The sequence below is a fragment of the Centroberyx affinis genome, unplaced genomic scaffold (assembly GCF_046629955.1).
Source record: "Centroberyx affinis isolate AG114_WGS23_722 - 3 ecotype Tasmania unplaced genomic scaffold, CSIRO-AGI_Caff_v1 ptg001910l_1, whole genome shotgun sequence".
Lineage (NCBI taxonomy): Eukaryota > Metazoa > Chordata > Actinopteri > Beryciformes > Berycidae > Centroberyx > Centroberyx affinis.
In genome coordinates this window covers 221,785-237,960 of record NW_027280273.1, presented here as the reverse complement: position 1 = coordinate 237,960, position 16,176 = coordinate 221,785, and the positions used below count along the sequence as shown (strand labels likewise).

General features: G+C 38.9%; 1 protein-coding gene across 1 annotated transcript in view; it reads left to right on the top strand.

Moving 5' to 3' along the window:
- Window positions 1-14,188, top strand: part of LOC139653296 (A disintegrin and metalloproteinase with thrombospondin motifs 7) — a gene marked incomplete at its 5' end in the record, with an annotated part of 103,884 nt that extends 89,696 nt beyond the window's left edge. The window contains one exon of the mRNA XM_071530291.1: window positions 13,981-14,188. Coding sequence (XP_071386392.1) covers window positions 13,981-14,129 — 149 coding nt within the window. The remainder of the gene's footprint in view (window positions 1-13,980) is intronic.
- Between the last annotated feature and the right edge of the window lie 1,988 nt (window positions 14,189-16,176).

Genomic DNA, 16,176 nt, shown 5'->3' with positions numbered 1-16,176 from the left:
AGCCAGGGTTCAAAATGCAAATAATAGAAACGCATCACTCCTGTTGTTGATGTCATGATCTTCTGCCCCCTTCTTGTTTACTCTGCATGTCCAACCTTCAGAAAAACAGAAAGGACAGACTTTGAAATGCTTTGAAATTCTGTGTGAATGTCTTTAGAAAGGGGATTGTTGCAAATGCTATGCAGTGTAAGTAAGTGCTGAGCTCTTGCATGCTGATTACACTCACACTATAAAGTATTATTCAATATTTATTTATTTATTTTAAAGGTGCTCATTGTCTTAGGAAGAAAGAAACAAATCCAGTGTTTCTTACAATAAGTGGAAAATATCGCAAAGGCATCAATCAAGGTAGTCACCTTTGTCATCTTCTATATTTTATAATCTACCAAAAGCCAGGAAACTGTCAGAAGACTGAGTCTCAGTTTTTTTCTTAGTTGCCTTTTCAGTGATCCACAGCCGTAGTTATGAGTTTGACTCAGATGTGAGAAAAGAGGCTGGACCTCTATGATTTTAGGGCAGGCATTTGAAAACGCCATTTACGCAAGAAAAAAGGTTTGACCTTAAAGCAATATGTTGAGAGTGCAATTTAGATTGATCAACCTAAAATTAATCGATTAGTTGTCAACTATTAAATTAATCGCCAACTATTTTGATAATTGATTAATTGGTTTGAGTAATTTTTTAAGAAAAATAATTCAAAATTCTCTGATTCCAGCTTCTTAAATGTGAATATTTTCTGGTTTCTTTACTCCTCTATGACAGTAGACTGAATATCTTTGGGTTGTGGACAAAACAAGACATTTGAGGACGTCATCTTGGGCTTTGGGAAACACTGAGCGACATTTTTCACCATTTTCTGACATTTTATAGACCAAACAACTAATCAATTAATCGAGAAAATAATCGACAGATTAATCGACAATGAAAATAATCGTTAGTTGCAGCCCTACCTAAAATGTCAACCAAATTCATCAACATGTAAAATGGCATAGTGATTCTTGATAAGTGTGTCAAAAGGTATCCCAGTGTGACACAACAAACTTATATATACAGTATATTAATTTCAGGAGCTCTCAATATCAATCTGTTTGATAAGTGCTAGGTAGCAGCCTTGATTGGCCCTGTGAAGCATTGTGCTTTAAGCTTGGCCATCAGCAACAGCATTGATGTCACTGTCCTTCCTCTAATGTTGCTGTGCATCACAAGACCAGTGGAAAGGCTGACTGCAGTAGCCTCAAAGGTCTTCTTTGTTCACTAGACACGCAGAAGAGTAGGGACTTTTCTTTTTTTTCCAAAGGAGATAATGTAGAAGACATTTGAAATCAAAGCAACTATTCACAACAAGAAAATTATTGGCTGCCTATCTTGTTTTGCTTGAAACACATAATTCATGGGTTGAAATTCCCATATTTTGCTTTTGTTTGAGTTTTGTTTGAGTTTGAGTCGTTTGAGTGTCACACAAGGTAAAAAATCTTTTATGTAGATTGAAGGCATTCGATGTGCATATCTATTTGCAGACTACTGCACAGGGCTTTTAACACCAGAAGTATTTTTTTGTTCCAGTGGAAGACATACTGTAGATGAAGGAACGGGATGTCTGTAGAGCAGAGGGGGTTTTCAGCTGATACAGTACCAATTGCAGCTGGGATTTTTGTTCAGGTTTTCAACATAAATGGTCTACTGTTTGGCAGCTTCCTGTTCAAAATAGAACATTGTCTCTTGATATTCGCTGAGCAGCAGATTGCAATATGGGGCCAAATGAAATATGAAAGAATCACACTTTACAAAAATACTTAACACCCTTGCAGTCTCTGTCATATTTGTGATTGTATGCCCGAACACAAAGAACATCCTTTGCCCTCTTTCACTGAGTTCTCTGATGTACTGGCCACAACAATGCAGTGGCATTTATGTTTTATATCTGATATGAAATCATTGTGTTCCTCAGAAGGTGACCTGCTAGAGAAGGGAAGCCAGCTTTTCTGACATTTTAAAGGCATGGACGTGTAAAAGTGTTATCATAAATATTTGAGGCATATGATAATGTGCCAGGAATCTTCTGACCATTTTGGCTTTATGTTGGCCTCACTCTGGGCTTTGACACTGTGTTAATATGATGTTTTATTGCCCATCTGAAACAACAAGGCAATCAAAGGGTTGCAAATGCTTATTTATTTTGATTTCTGTGTAAATTCAGGAGTTTACAAGATCAGCGAAGACTGTGAAGCGTTCAATCATCGCACCTTGCTTTAAAATATCTGGTCAGCTCAGTGTAAAGATGCTGTTGCATAAATCCCATTAGAAAGACTGACAAAGAAGCCAGCAGACTGGATCCAGCAGGCTGAATTTAGTCTAACAATACTGCGTAACAAAATGGTAAAAAGAATTACTCTGAAATAGAAGAGAAAACGAAGTGTATTTCAAAGCATATAAGGTTCACTAATGCCTCTTGAGAATTATTGGCACACAATGCACAGTGATATTAAAGCTCAAGTATTTTCTCTGCAGCTGTCTCTCAAAGAAATTCAAATTTCATTGCAGGGTTTTCAGACTATTTTTATGTAGCTTTGGTCAGGGAGGAAGCTCCATCCTATCAGAGGTGGATGACATTTGGCTGGCCAATATTATATACGGTATATTTATCTGGCTGGTTTATAATATAAGGCCAATATCGGCCAGATATATTGGCAAATCGATATATCAGTCTAACCCAAGTGCTTCCCTATACCAGCACAAACATGGTCTTGGCCGTGTAGTATGCTTTTGTCTGAAACTGAAAGCTGCAGAGTAGCATCCCTTCAATATGCACACAAAGCCAGTCTTAAACATGTTCACTGCTGGAGAGGATTAGTAGCTGCATACAAGCTCCATTTATTGTCTCTCATGAACTCCAGAGGGAGCAAGTAAATGAAGTGTGAGGCTTATTCAAAATGCGAAACTAGCCTGGACACCAAGTTCAACCATCACGTGTATAGCTGTGTGAATCCAATTTTGTATAAGAGACGATCCGTCTGGGTAGCAAGTCATTAGTGTTCTTTATAAAACTCCCACAAGGAGACCGAGGTTGGCGTTCTTACTAGTAAGAGGATAGGACTGGAAACGCACTAAGAAGAAGGCAATGTGAGTTCATCTGTTATCCTTCAAACAGCTTACACATGGATTGCGCACGTGTTTTAACACCATGCGCTGCATTTATCAGGGGAAAACCAAAATAATGTGATGAAACGTCTCTCCTCATTCAGTCTGTGCTGAATTATCTTTGCATATACACTACCAGTCAAAAGTTTGGACACACCTGATTGAATGTACTATGTTTTCCATTATCTTAAAGCCATTTTGATCTAAAGGCTTATGCTTAAATGCTTGAAATTTGTTTCTTAGACAAATATAAATAGTGAAGTTGATGCCTATGTATGAATTTCTTTCCAAAGCCTTTGCCTTTCCATCAAGGCAAAGGGCGGCTACTTTAAAGAATCTAAAATATAAGCTAGTTTTTGTTTAACACTTTTTTGGTCACTGCATAAATCCATTTGTGTTATTTCATAGTTTTTATGTCTTTACTATTATTCTAAAATGTGGAAAATAGTAAAAATAAAGAAAAATGTGTTGTGTCCAAACTTTTCACTGGTATGTACAGTATGTGTGTATATATATGTATGTATACAGATAGATAGATAGATAGATAGATAGATAGATAGATAGATAGATAGATCGATAGATCGATCGATCGACATAGCAATACAGAATTTCTAGCTGTGTGGGATTCAGATGGAAGAGGCTTTCTCCGCTGTCTTCAGGGCTATATGGATTTTTGACTAGACATTTTACAGGCTAATTTGTTGTTATATATAACAACATGAATAGTTATATTATGTTCTTAAAATGTGCCATTGGACCACATGGATGTACAGTATGGACAGTGCAACTTTTCCCCATCACTAAATGTATAGATAGGGTCAACCTTATTTCAAGTCATGTGTGCAAGCTAGCAGTTATATCTAGTCTGGATTCAGTGTGTGTGTGAGTGTACAGTGTGTGACTTAAATGGGAAAAGATAGTAGGGAGCAAGAGAAGGAGAGGAGGGTGGAGAGAGGTCAAGTAGACACTGTGCCCTGTTCCCAGGCTGAAGGCTGCTCAGGATGCTCACCCGATTCCCACAGCTTCAACTTGAAGAATTAATGAGCTGCACTGTGTGAGGTTTTTTTGTGAGGTTATGTGTTACTTCTTATCAATTATAGAACTGTGAGAAAAACAAACAAACAACAAAAAAGGCAATTACAGACTCACATACAAAAACACATAAAACCACAAAATAAGACCACAAAAAAAGGGGGGGGGGGGGGGGGGCACCTGACATGGTGGGTGGTGATGTCTAGTAGGGTTTTACATGAAATTAATTATAGATATGAGTCATTCTTACCATTTCTTGTACTTCTTTCAGTTTGGATATCCGTTGCTCATGTGTTGTTGCCTGGGTCCAGACCTTTGAATCCACCCACTCCACCAGGTTGACTGATTCTGGTCTGGCATCGTGACATGAAACAGCGTTTTCTCGGTTGAAAAATGATCGGTCCAGTGAGCGCCGGGGGGGGACTAACGATTAGCCAATCAGCGCCACGGGCGGGACTAACACCGTTGTCAAGCTGTTGTCAAGCTGTTGTCAAGCGTTGTCAAGCTGTGCGCCGGAACCAAGGAGGAGTAATAACAACAATGGCAACCGCTATAGACAAGATAGACGCTGCTATCGAGGCTGTTCTAAATCGATTGAAAGTCGTCATACTTTGTTTTTACTTTGCTCTGTGTTGTCAAAGATGCTCTATACTTTCTGAACCGTCTCTGGTGTTGTCATAGCTACGCATCAGTGTCGACTTAAAATGACGTTAGATTCAGGCGGATATGTTCATCTCTAGTGATTGGTTAGGGAAAATCGAATCCCCCTCCCCCACGGAAATCGGTTAGAGTGGAGGCAATGTCAGACTGAAGATGGAAATGGAGTGTAACGAGTTGACAATTCTGTCTTGATATCAGGCAACATGTGTTGGGGGATCAGATTGAAGCCATTTCCGTGTGATAACTTTCAATGCTGTTACAAGCAGTATTTTTAACATGTATATCTCTTTTCTGCTGCTAAAACCCTCCATTATCACTCCAAGAATGGCTGTGTTAAAATCTTGTGGGATTATAATGTCAGAGACTGAATTAACATCTCTGAATACTCTGTCCCAAAAGTTTTTAAGTTTCAGGCATGACCAGAGTATGTGGTGGTGATTCCCGTTCTCTCCACAAATTCTCCAACAGCCATTACTGTCAGTGGTGCCTGATTTGGCAGTGAGTGATGGTGTCCTGAAGTATCTGGTTATAGTTTTCCATTTAAATTCTTGCCAGGAATTTGAGTTGGTTACTTTATGTGCCTCGGCACAAACAACCCTCCACTCCCTCTCTGAAATGACCTCTTGGATTTCCGTCTCCCACTTAGTTTTTAAATAAAATTAATTATATTCCTCTAGTGATGTAAGATTGAAGTATAGGGAGGAAATTCCAGTAGCTGTCGATGTTTTTGCCTGATATTGAATCAATTACTTTTCTAAGGTGTTGGGAGTTTGGATAGTTTTCCAGTCGCTATGCTTTTGGAGAAAGTGTCTAAGCTGCAGGTATCTATAAAAATCTGTTTTGGGAATGGCATATTTATCCATAGTCTCCTGAAATGACAACATTTGTCCATCATGAAGGAGTTGGTGGACAAACATCAGGCCATATTTGGCCCATTTCTTAAAGCCAACATCTAGTGGAGATGGGGGAAAGTTATGTAAATAAGCGATTGAGGACAAACTGGATATTGATGTGGACATTTTAAGTTTTTTTTGTATTTCTCTCCACACTTTGATTGTGAGTAGAGTCCATTTGTTAAAATCAGGATCTCCTAAATTCGGATTAGAGAAAGGAAGAGCTCTTAAAGGTACCGAGGTACAAAAAGATTTTTCTATATTGAGCCACCGAGTACTTAAATCGTCTGTCATCCATACAACTAGTGATTTGAGTTGTGCTGCCCAGTAATAGAGTTTGAAATTGGGAACAGCTAATCCACCACATCTTTTAGGGAGCAGCAATGTTTTGTAACGTATTCTTGGGCGTTTCCCTTGCCAAATAAAACGTGAAGTCATCTTATTTAGTGAATCAAAAATATGGTTGGGAATATGTATACGTAGCATTTGGAAAGGGTAAAGAAGTCTCGGTAAAATATTCATCCTCACTGTCTCCACCCTAGCCATCAAAGAGAGGGGTACCATCTGTCCAAATCTACCTTGATTCTATCTAAAAGTTTCTTGTAATTGGCCTCAAACAATTTATCTAACTGGGGAGGGATAAAAATACCCAAGTATTTAATACCAGTAATAGGCCATTTAAGGGTTAAGGTATCCTTAGTGTGTTGGGAAATAATGCCTCCTATCACCATGGCTTCTGTTTTATCCACATTAACCTTATATGAATAGTATCCATATTCTTTCACCATTTTCATAAGGTGGGGGACTGATATATGAGGCTCTGTTAAGTAGAGGAGCACATCATCTGCGTACATTGAGATTTTGTGTTCCTCTCCTCCAATTTTAATGCCTTTTATGCATTTATCTTCCCTTATCAATTGTGCCAATGGTTCAATGCATAGATTAAATAGTAAAGGTGAGAGGCTGCAGCCTGGTCTTGAGCCACGTTCTAAAATAAAAGAGTCTGAAGTAACAACATTTACACGCACTGCTGCCTTAGGGTTGGAATACAGTATTTTGACCCAACTGTACCAGCGACTGAAAAAGGAATTCCCAAGACACTCGGTCAAATGCCTTTTCGGCATCAAGGGAGAGGACTATTGATTCATCTGTTGTTCTCTGACAGTGTGCCATTATATTAAGAAGTCTCCTGAGGTTGTTACCGGAGAATCTACCTTTCACAAATCCTGTCTGATCTGAGTGAATGATGGAGCCGATAACTTTCTTTAGCCTATGTGACAGGATAGTTGTTAATATTCGGTAAACGCAGTTCAAAATTGATATGGGCCTGTACGATCCACACTGAGTGGGGTCTTGTCCATCCTTATGAATGACTGCTATCGTTGCATCCCCCCATGTGGAAGGCAATATTTTTTTCCTCAAAAGTGTAGTCATAGGCAGCTAGCAATAGTGGAGATATAAGCTTGATGAACTGTTTATAAAACTTGTTGCAAAAGCCATCTGGTCCTTGACTTTTGTTATTTGATAAATTTCTAATTGTGTCTATAACTTCTTCTATTGTGATAGGTGCTTCTAGGTTCTCTACTGCTTCTAGCGAAATAGTGGGAAGTTTAGCTTGTATCAGAAATTGTTACTACAGGTGTCTCCCTTTGTATAGAGAGTTCTATAAAACTCAGCAAATGCTTCACAGATTGCTTTTGGTGTTGCCTTGTAAGTTTTTTCAGTGGGTAATTTTATTTTTGTATACTGGATTGATGAAAAGATGTGATGAAATCATGCTGCTTATTGCTCCATTTCCCCACACAATTCTTCAGTCAAAAGAATCCCCATTGAAATTCATTAGAGTTTTATTGTAGAATGAATTTTTTAAAGCTTAGGGCCAATTATCTTTGTCTGTTTTTCCCACGGCGCAGCTGAGGACATCACAAGGCAAATTCAGGTCAGTCAGGCAGTCAGTCAGGTAAAGCTTAGTGAGATGATGCGCTTCATCAGATGGCCTCTAGTGAGATGCAGTGTTTACCATACAGAGGCACAAAATCAAAAGTTGGTCAGTGTTTAGAAATGGCACCTATGTTCAACTCTATGCACTGCAGCACTGCGACACGGTTAAATTACCTAATTCCACTAACGTTACTTAAATACCACAAGATGACACCACCTACCGTTAAAGTTTGTAGGGCAGCGAAGACGAGTTACTGTCTACAAATTCCTGTTGCTGAGTTTCACTTTTGTTTTCACACCGGGAGACTCTGTGGATTGAGTTCAATGCTGCTGGTCTGCTGTCTGTACATCTCCACATTACAGACATGACGTGGTACGCACATCAGGTGCATTAGAGATCGCTTTAGATCCTTTTATAAACACTGAACAACTTTTGATTTTGTGCCTCTGTATGGGAAACACTGCATCGCACAGTCAAAAACGCCCTCTAGAGGCCATCTGACGAAGCGCATCATCTCACTAAGCGTTACCTGACTGACTGACTGACTGACTACCTGCCTGACCTGAATTTGCCTTGTGATGCCCTCGGCTGCGCTGTGGGAAAAAGACTATAGATGCTATAGTTTGAGCATTCACATGGCCTTGCTCTCTCTCGTCTTTCACCCTTTCGAACTCGCTCTCTTCTTGCAGTGTCTTGTCTTCCACTGTATTTCTGTCTTTCCCTCTCTCTCCCTTGATGCTGCCCCTCCTGTCCTCCTCCGGCCTTGTTATGTAGAGGCTGAAGGAATTGACAGGACTCGGCATCTCACAGAGGCAGGAGGCAGGCTTTCAGAGGTGAGTCCCTGTTCGAGGAGAGAATCATGAATTCGGAAAGCATATACAGGCAAACTGACACATACATGTATGCAGGCATGGACACACACACACACACACACATCAGGAGACGAATTCTTCACAAGTGAGATGCCAGAATAATAAAGGTCATTGATTTGGTTGTGGCTGCTCTTTGCTTATTTTTGGAGCAAAGATGTAAAGGTTATGTTTGTACCGAGTTACAAGATTGTCTTATCTGTCAGTCAGTTGCTGGAATATGAGGATGGTTTTGTTATGCTTTCTCAAGTTAAAATACATCACAGAACCGTTAATAAGTTGGTCATTTTAAATTATCCTTTCCACTCCAAATGCGAGTCATTTTGCAGCCCTTCACCCCACTTCTCATTTCTTATTCAGCTTGTTGAAGCTTAAATGACTGGCATTTATTGCAATTGTTTGGAAGACAGCTTCTCCAGCAGTGAGCTTTAATAAGTTGTGAAGTCATTTTAAATGATCCTTTCCACTCCAAATGCAGGTCATTCTGCAGCCCTTCACCTCGTTTCTCATTTCATATTCATCTTGTTTGTTCCCTGGCCTGCTCCTCTGTGGTTCCCTAATTAACCTTGTAGGATCTGTAGCTCTAAGATGTTTCTGGAAAACAAATGCAAAAAATACCTCCACGTCATATGATGCTGAAGCTTGGGATGAAGGGCCTGAGAACAGCTCCCCCCCTGTTCCCATTGTACTGTAACCACATATAGTGGAAAAGGAGCGTACTGAGGAAGTCGACCTCGGAACAGAGGAAGTCCCACGTCCCACTGTCCCCTCTGTTTACTGTTCTATATGGGGCCTAATATAATACTCCCATGTATGGGGCGTGCTGGTGTGTGTGTGTGTGTGTTTGATGGGGTCAGTGGGGGAGTGGGTCAAAGATAGCAGTAAGTGGGGGGTGTGGAGAAGGGGAGTTAGACACAGGAAATGCTGTGTATTGAATTGCAGCTGTGACCTCTGGACCCCACTGATGTCATGGGTCTCTGTGATCTGGGTGACATTGGAAAGAGTGCGAGCTGAAGATTTGAGGCCACAGATGAAAGAATAGAAGAAGAGTGGTTAGACCTCCTGCTGACCATTTGAACACATTTCATGCAGTGTGTCTGTGTAATGGTCATGGAACACTACAGTGAATGACTGATGTCTATTTTCTTTCTATGACAATGTCTTTGAAATATTCTTTTTTTATATACTTTATCGTCAAAGAACTTATTTTACAGCATGTATGATACGTTTCAATCAACTGCATCTTTCCTTTGATATTTTTTCCACAACAGAAAAAGCATAAATATAGTCAAATAAATAGAAATGCAAATTAAACCATTTTTAAGAGCCTATACTTTGTCGGGAGAAGAAAAAGATAAGAAAGAAGACGGAAAAGGAAGAGCAGAAAATTAAATAAATATTTTTGTGTGACATTTCTGCTTTATTAGTTCACAGTGTTAATACTTACCCAAGTTTTTCAATGAAGATATGTATTTTCTATATGCTTTCTTAGTCTACTTTCTTGACGTAAGGATAGATAATGTAAGTTAATTTCTTTTTGGATGTGTGATATCTGCAGGTGGAATAAATCGAGTGAACCTGGTAGTCTTCTGAAAAGTCTTTTGATCGGTGCCATAATAGTCTGGGTAGATTAAAATTTTGATTGCTGTCGCCTTTCCACCTAGAAGCAATATAACATGTTTTGCTGTTTAACTAGAAAAGATGGGCGATAACAGCCAGTGTCAAACATTTAGCTACAAAAGCAGACAATTTTAACAACTGGCCCCTGACCACCTGTTCGTTTTCAAAAGTAGCTCCAGAATTTAGCTGTTTGAGTGAACCTGGTTTCTTGTATAGTTTATTTTCAAGGTGAAGAACATTTTATACGAGCATAAGAATTAACAATCTTCGGGTCTCTTGTATGCTGTGCACAAATACATTATCCAAACGTCACACTCATCTTCAAAGTAATATGTTTTTCTTTTATATTTTTGTTGTATTGAGTTTATCAAGATTTGTTTCCTCTTATAGGGCAAATTTCTGGCTCATCGTTTACATCAAGGTTGGAATTCACTGATTTCTGTAGAGTCAGTTGTTTAGAGTCAAATCAGGACAATGATGGTATTGAATATTAAAACCAAGGATAGTTTATTTGACCATCACAGACAAGGAAAGCATATTTACCATGTTGTCAAGGTTATGTCAACAATGGAAGAGTCTGGGGTTTTTTAATTACTCATTGTTGAAACAATATCAGCATTCCTAAAAGACAACACTATTTGACTTCGGTAGAAATGTTTTACTTTTTAGTGTGCGTGCCTCCATTTGTTCAGAGTCAACATCAGACATCTGCTGTCTGTAGCCAACAGCAATCCAAGCTCTGGGACTCTTCATTCAGTTACAGTTTGAGTATGTAATCTGTACATCATACGACTGTATTTCATATCCAAACTATAGACCCTGATAGATGAAGACAGAAATTCAACTGGAGGGAAGAAAGGCCGAAAAGCAACCATGTACTGTAGCAGTCTGCAAGAGCTTCATAGTTGACCTATAAATACTTTAGTCGTCAGTTAAAGCCATTAGCCACTGTCTTCTCTTCACTCAAGTGTTGAAGCTATTCACCTGAACTCAACTTTGTTCAGGAAAGCGTGGGCTTTTATTTGACCTCGCCAGACACTCCAGAACAGTATTTGGGGGGGAAAGGGACAGGTGGAGGAACGGCTTATATAACTGACTGACTACCCAAAAGACCTCAGACTCCTGCCCACTCACTTCCTCTTTAATGAGAAGACTAGCAGCGAAATATGAAACAAAAAGTGTCAGGCCATGAAACGGTGAGTGTCTGATGAGGTGTAATGCTTCAGTGACGTCCCACACTGAAAGCGATGCCTCAGCTGTTTTACCAATTTCATACTTCCGCTGTACCTGCTGGGAGTTGAAGGACCAGGAGCCAGATGCTCCAAACTTTGCATTCATCCAGCAGTTGCACAAATGTTTAATTTTCTTTTTTTTTGATCAGATTCATGAAATGCTGAGTACACCATCTGTGCACATATTTCCTTTTTCTTGTATAGCTTTCGTGCTCAAAAGCTAAGCTGTGGGAGGGTGCTCTTCAACAAAAGACAACAAAAGTAACTTTAGTAGTAACATTTTCATTTATGTCATATATTAAGAGTGCTCCAATTATCACTAGTGAATAGTCCTAGGAAGTTTTCATTGGTATATATTTGATTTTTTCCTGTTGTGAATGTGTTTCTACACTTACAAGACAACATGAGGACCCATAGAGTGTATTTGAAGTTTACTGATTACTTACTGTAGGTATAGTCAGTCCTCATCATGCAGATTAAATGAGTCACAGCCCTAATGTTGATGAATGGGTTGATTGATGCAGCAGAGCGTTTCTGCAGTGGAACAAATCTACAATATATATTATCAATATTATCAATCAATAATATAGCATTAACTTCAGATGTCACCACCCAACCCTTGTCAAAATGCTGTTGTCAAGGGCCAGGTGGAAACCGTTGTGTGTGTGTCTGATTGTATGTAGACACATTCTTGTGAACACAATAATTCAAGGACAACACATGATAAAAACTTTATACTGACACCACAGGTTTCCCCTATAGAGAAGATCATCTCATTAGATTTTGGAGATTCCTTGCTGCATAAATCTGCATACTAATGAGGAAAAATCTGAAACTACTTTTTCCTTAATGCTTTAAGAAACAGAGTTAATTTTAATACCACCCATGTGTTATGTGAAGACACGTATGTTGAGATTGAAATATTTGCTAATTAATGCATTAAGCCGTCTTTACACAGCTGACCCAGCTAAAAATGCAGAGCAGAGCAGAGACAGAATTAATCATGATCAGGTTCCACAAGCGTTCTTTATCCATCTTTCACCTGGTATGATCATCTTTACACTGTGGGAGGGGGATCTATGGCAGCTACTATATCTTGTGAAACAATGAATCTCGAGCAACAATCAACTTTTCTATTTTCTAAATAATAATAAACACAATTAATTTCTCACCAATTAATTTCCAGGATCCTACTCCATTCAGAAAGGGCACTTAAGGGTAAATGAGCTGTCTCCTGGAGTATCCTCTGTAATAATTCATGTTATGGATTTTCAGTGACGTCAGTATGGTGACACTGACATCTAACTGTATATATCTTTCTACAGCAGCCAACACTCACTCCCATACCAATGTAATTAGACAGTTCTCTAGAAAAACCTTGGTCAATTTGACTTTATTTCCTGAGGAAAAGCATGCAACTGCTGTCAAGATCATATGTAGTTACTGGTTTTATCACAACCTTTCTGTCTCAGAAAGCTCTTGTTTTATGTTCAAAACAACTGGGGGATTTGTTCAAGGTTTCTGATATGTGTTTTGTTTTTCTGCACAATTCTATTTATCATCACAATTATATTTCTGTATTAATACTGAAACAAATATAAACATTTTCTGAGCAGGTTTACACTACACAAAAGAAAATCAATTACAAGAATCTGTTTCTGCTGGTTTCATTCTCTTTCTTCTCTGTAATGTTTTGTAGCAGAGAAAGAGTCTAGCTTCATTACTCAGTCTGCAGACTGTGAAAAATAAATAGAAGTCCTTCTTATCCAGTTCTGCTGCTGCGGTTGATTTTAAGAGATGCAAAAAAACAACACAGAAAGAAAAGACCTAAGACAGACAGAGACATTCTTTCCCACCAATTGCATTTGTTTATTTCTCATCTTAAAGCGCTGAGCTGAAAGAAATGCTCAGGCTGTCTAAACAATGTTTGTGGTGAAACAAGGGCAATAGAGCATGAGCAGCAATGCCTGGGATTATTCACATCTGTGACTGTTCAATTTAAAGGCTCAAGGTCCTAGCACATTTTTCTCTGCCCTTGATTTCTAATGTGATAATAGAAAAGTCGACAGTGGATGAGTTAAAGTAATGCCTAACGAAAGTAAAGAATGCTAATTAACTAGGGATGGAACTATATGCTTATCTCACGATATTGGGGTTCACGATTCGATACAACCCCGATACGATGTAATAAATAAAAGTTCAATAACAACAAAGTATGACTGCAGAATTATGTTTATTTCTGAGACACAAATCATTCTAGCAATGGCCCTGGCTTGCTAGAATGTAAACAACAATTTAACAATGGCATTACAAAGTGCAAATAATATAATTTGGCTATAATATAGCTAATATCACGATTCATGTGTCTACCCCATGATCCATATCGCCACATTTTTGTATTATATAGATAGATATATTGAATTTTGATATATATTCCCATCGGTATAATTAACTGTCTGTGTATTGTGGTTCTCTCTCTCTCTCTCTCTCTCTCTCTCTCTGTCTCTGTCTCTCTCGCTCTCTCGCTCTGTCTCTCTCTCTCTCTCTCTCTTTCTCCCTCTCTCCCTCTCTCTCCCTCTCTCTCCCTCCCTCAGGCACGGTATGTCTTCGGGATCGGCTGACGTTTCGTTTCTGTCAGACGCTCCAGTGGCTCGGCCGTTGTCACTTGTCCACCGTGCGGACACAGTGCTGCAAAACCTGCAGCCAGCGTTCCCGTGGCAACGACCGTACCTCTCACCGCTGAGGTGCAGTAAAGCAACCGCTCAAGGCATCCCAGGCGACCTCTGTCAAGCTTGCTTCCATACTCGCACAAACAGGCTGATGGCATTGAGAGACGTGCACTTTTTTCTCAGGCACATACATGCAGCATGGAATCATACATACACACACTCACACACCACTCAACTTCCAGCTGGAGACCCAAGATAAACACCATTTCACCAAGTGAGTGTGCATTCCAACTGTGCCCACTGTGTATGTGCATTTATCTACCATTCAGAGTATAAGGCATGAATCATCAGTTAAAATGAATAGCGCGCTCCTTTCATGAATTCTTCACCACTAGGGTCTAATTAATGTGCCAGTCCCACTTCAAAATGCTGCATGTCTGTGCTGGTGAAATGTTATACAGGGCAGAAGTTCATCTAAAAAAAGCATAGACAGATTTTTAATTTTTTGATGAAAATGTAAATATTTGTTTGCACTTTCTATATTTTATTATTTGACCAGAATGACATTGTATGATTTCAGATTTTGATGTCGGAGAAATGCAGCTAGAGGAGATATTAGGGTCTCGCATCTGATTTTTACAGAGCAACAAGAGGCACAGTATGGCTAGCTTACTAATGCAATTATTACCTATGTAGCTCAACCACTCAATAACATTAAGGTTGGTACAATGCTTTCATCTGACAGCAGCAGAAACTGTACATTCTATAATAAGGAAAGTTATGCAATATGCAAAGTGGTTTTACTTATAATGTGGTACAATTATTAGAAGGCAGAAATACGTGCCGCGTAAATGCCTCATGTGACAATTATGAATACTTCAATACTCTTACTAGTTTCAATGTTCGATGTCTGTTGCAGCTTGTAAAAAGCTTTATGAAGTAGCTGCATCAGTAACGCATTGGATTTCGTTTTTTAAAAGTCACAAGGCAAAATGTCAATGTGAAAAGTGGTGCTGCAGAAACCGCTTGGTGCTAGAGGCCACATGGGCTCCAGACATATTTGGATCAGGTATTGGCAGGCCCAGTGCCTCATCTACTTGAATATCATGGAATTGGAGATCATTGTTGTGTTAACCACTCGATTGCCTCTACAAATTGAAATATCAGTTGAATGCAACTTTTTTTCTGAGTTGTTCTTTGTTAAAATGGAGGGAATTATTGGAATAACTTAAGTGTTATTTGCCATACATCAGAGCGCAGTAGGTTTACAGTCTATTATGGAAACGTCTCTTCATGAATTATGTATTGTTTATTTTTCTGAGTAATACTTTTTTTATTATTTACAATTGTCTTTTTGTTATGGCAGATTAGAACTCTCACTGACAATCCACTCTTTGCCTGTTTCATTAATGTATGTATGCAAATGCGTAGTTAGAACTAACGCACATGTAGGCTGCGATTCAGTCTGTGTAGCAGGGATTAAATACCAACTAGTGCATGTTTGAGTATTTAGGCCACAGACTTATTTAAGAAAACATGCCTTTCCCAGCCAGGAAAATATGGAATAACTGAAGCAAATCTATTGCTATTTTGAAGAAAAAAACCCATCAATTCTCCTTTAAAGAAAGACATCAGTACTACTTCACTATAGTAGAATAAGCTAAAATACGTTGCCTGGCCTATAGATTGTCTATGAATAGACCTATGAATCAATACACCATTTAAAATCCCCTGATTGAAATGTTTCTTTCATCTGAGACATGCTTGTGTTTTGCGTATAGCGCACACAATTCTGTCATCAAATGCCATAAAAATCATGATGTAGATCCACTGCACTTCAACACAGAAGACATCCACACTGTTCAATCTAAATGAGTGATTAAAATTAATAAGAAATTAACATAATTTCAGATGTTGCAAATCTTTTTGTGAACAAACCTGCTTTCCTCAGGCAACTGTAAACATTTTTTTTCTCAAAATTTGAGTGCTTTGTTTGTTGAGGGGGATACACAAGACTCACTGAAAAACCCATGCAGCCAAGTTACAGTTGGAGCATAAATATACTTAAAGGAAAAATCCAACCTCTTACACGGTTAGATCTTCAATCTGTGATGTTCAATG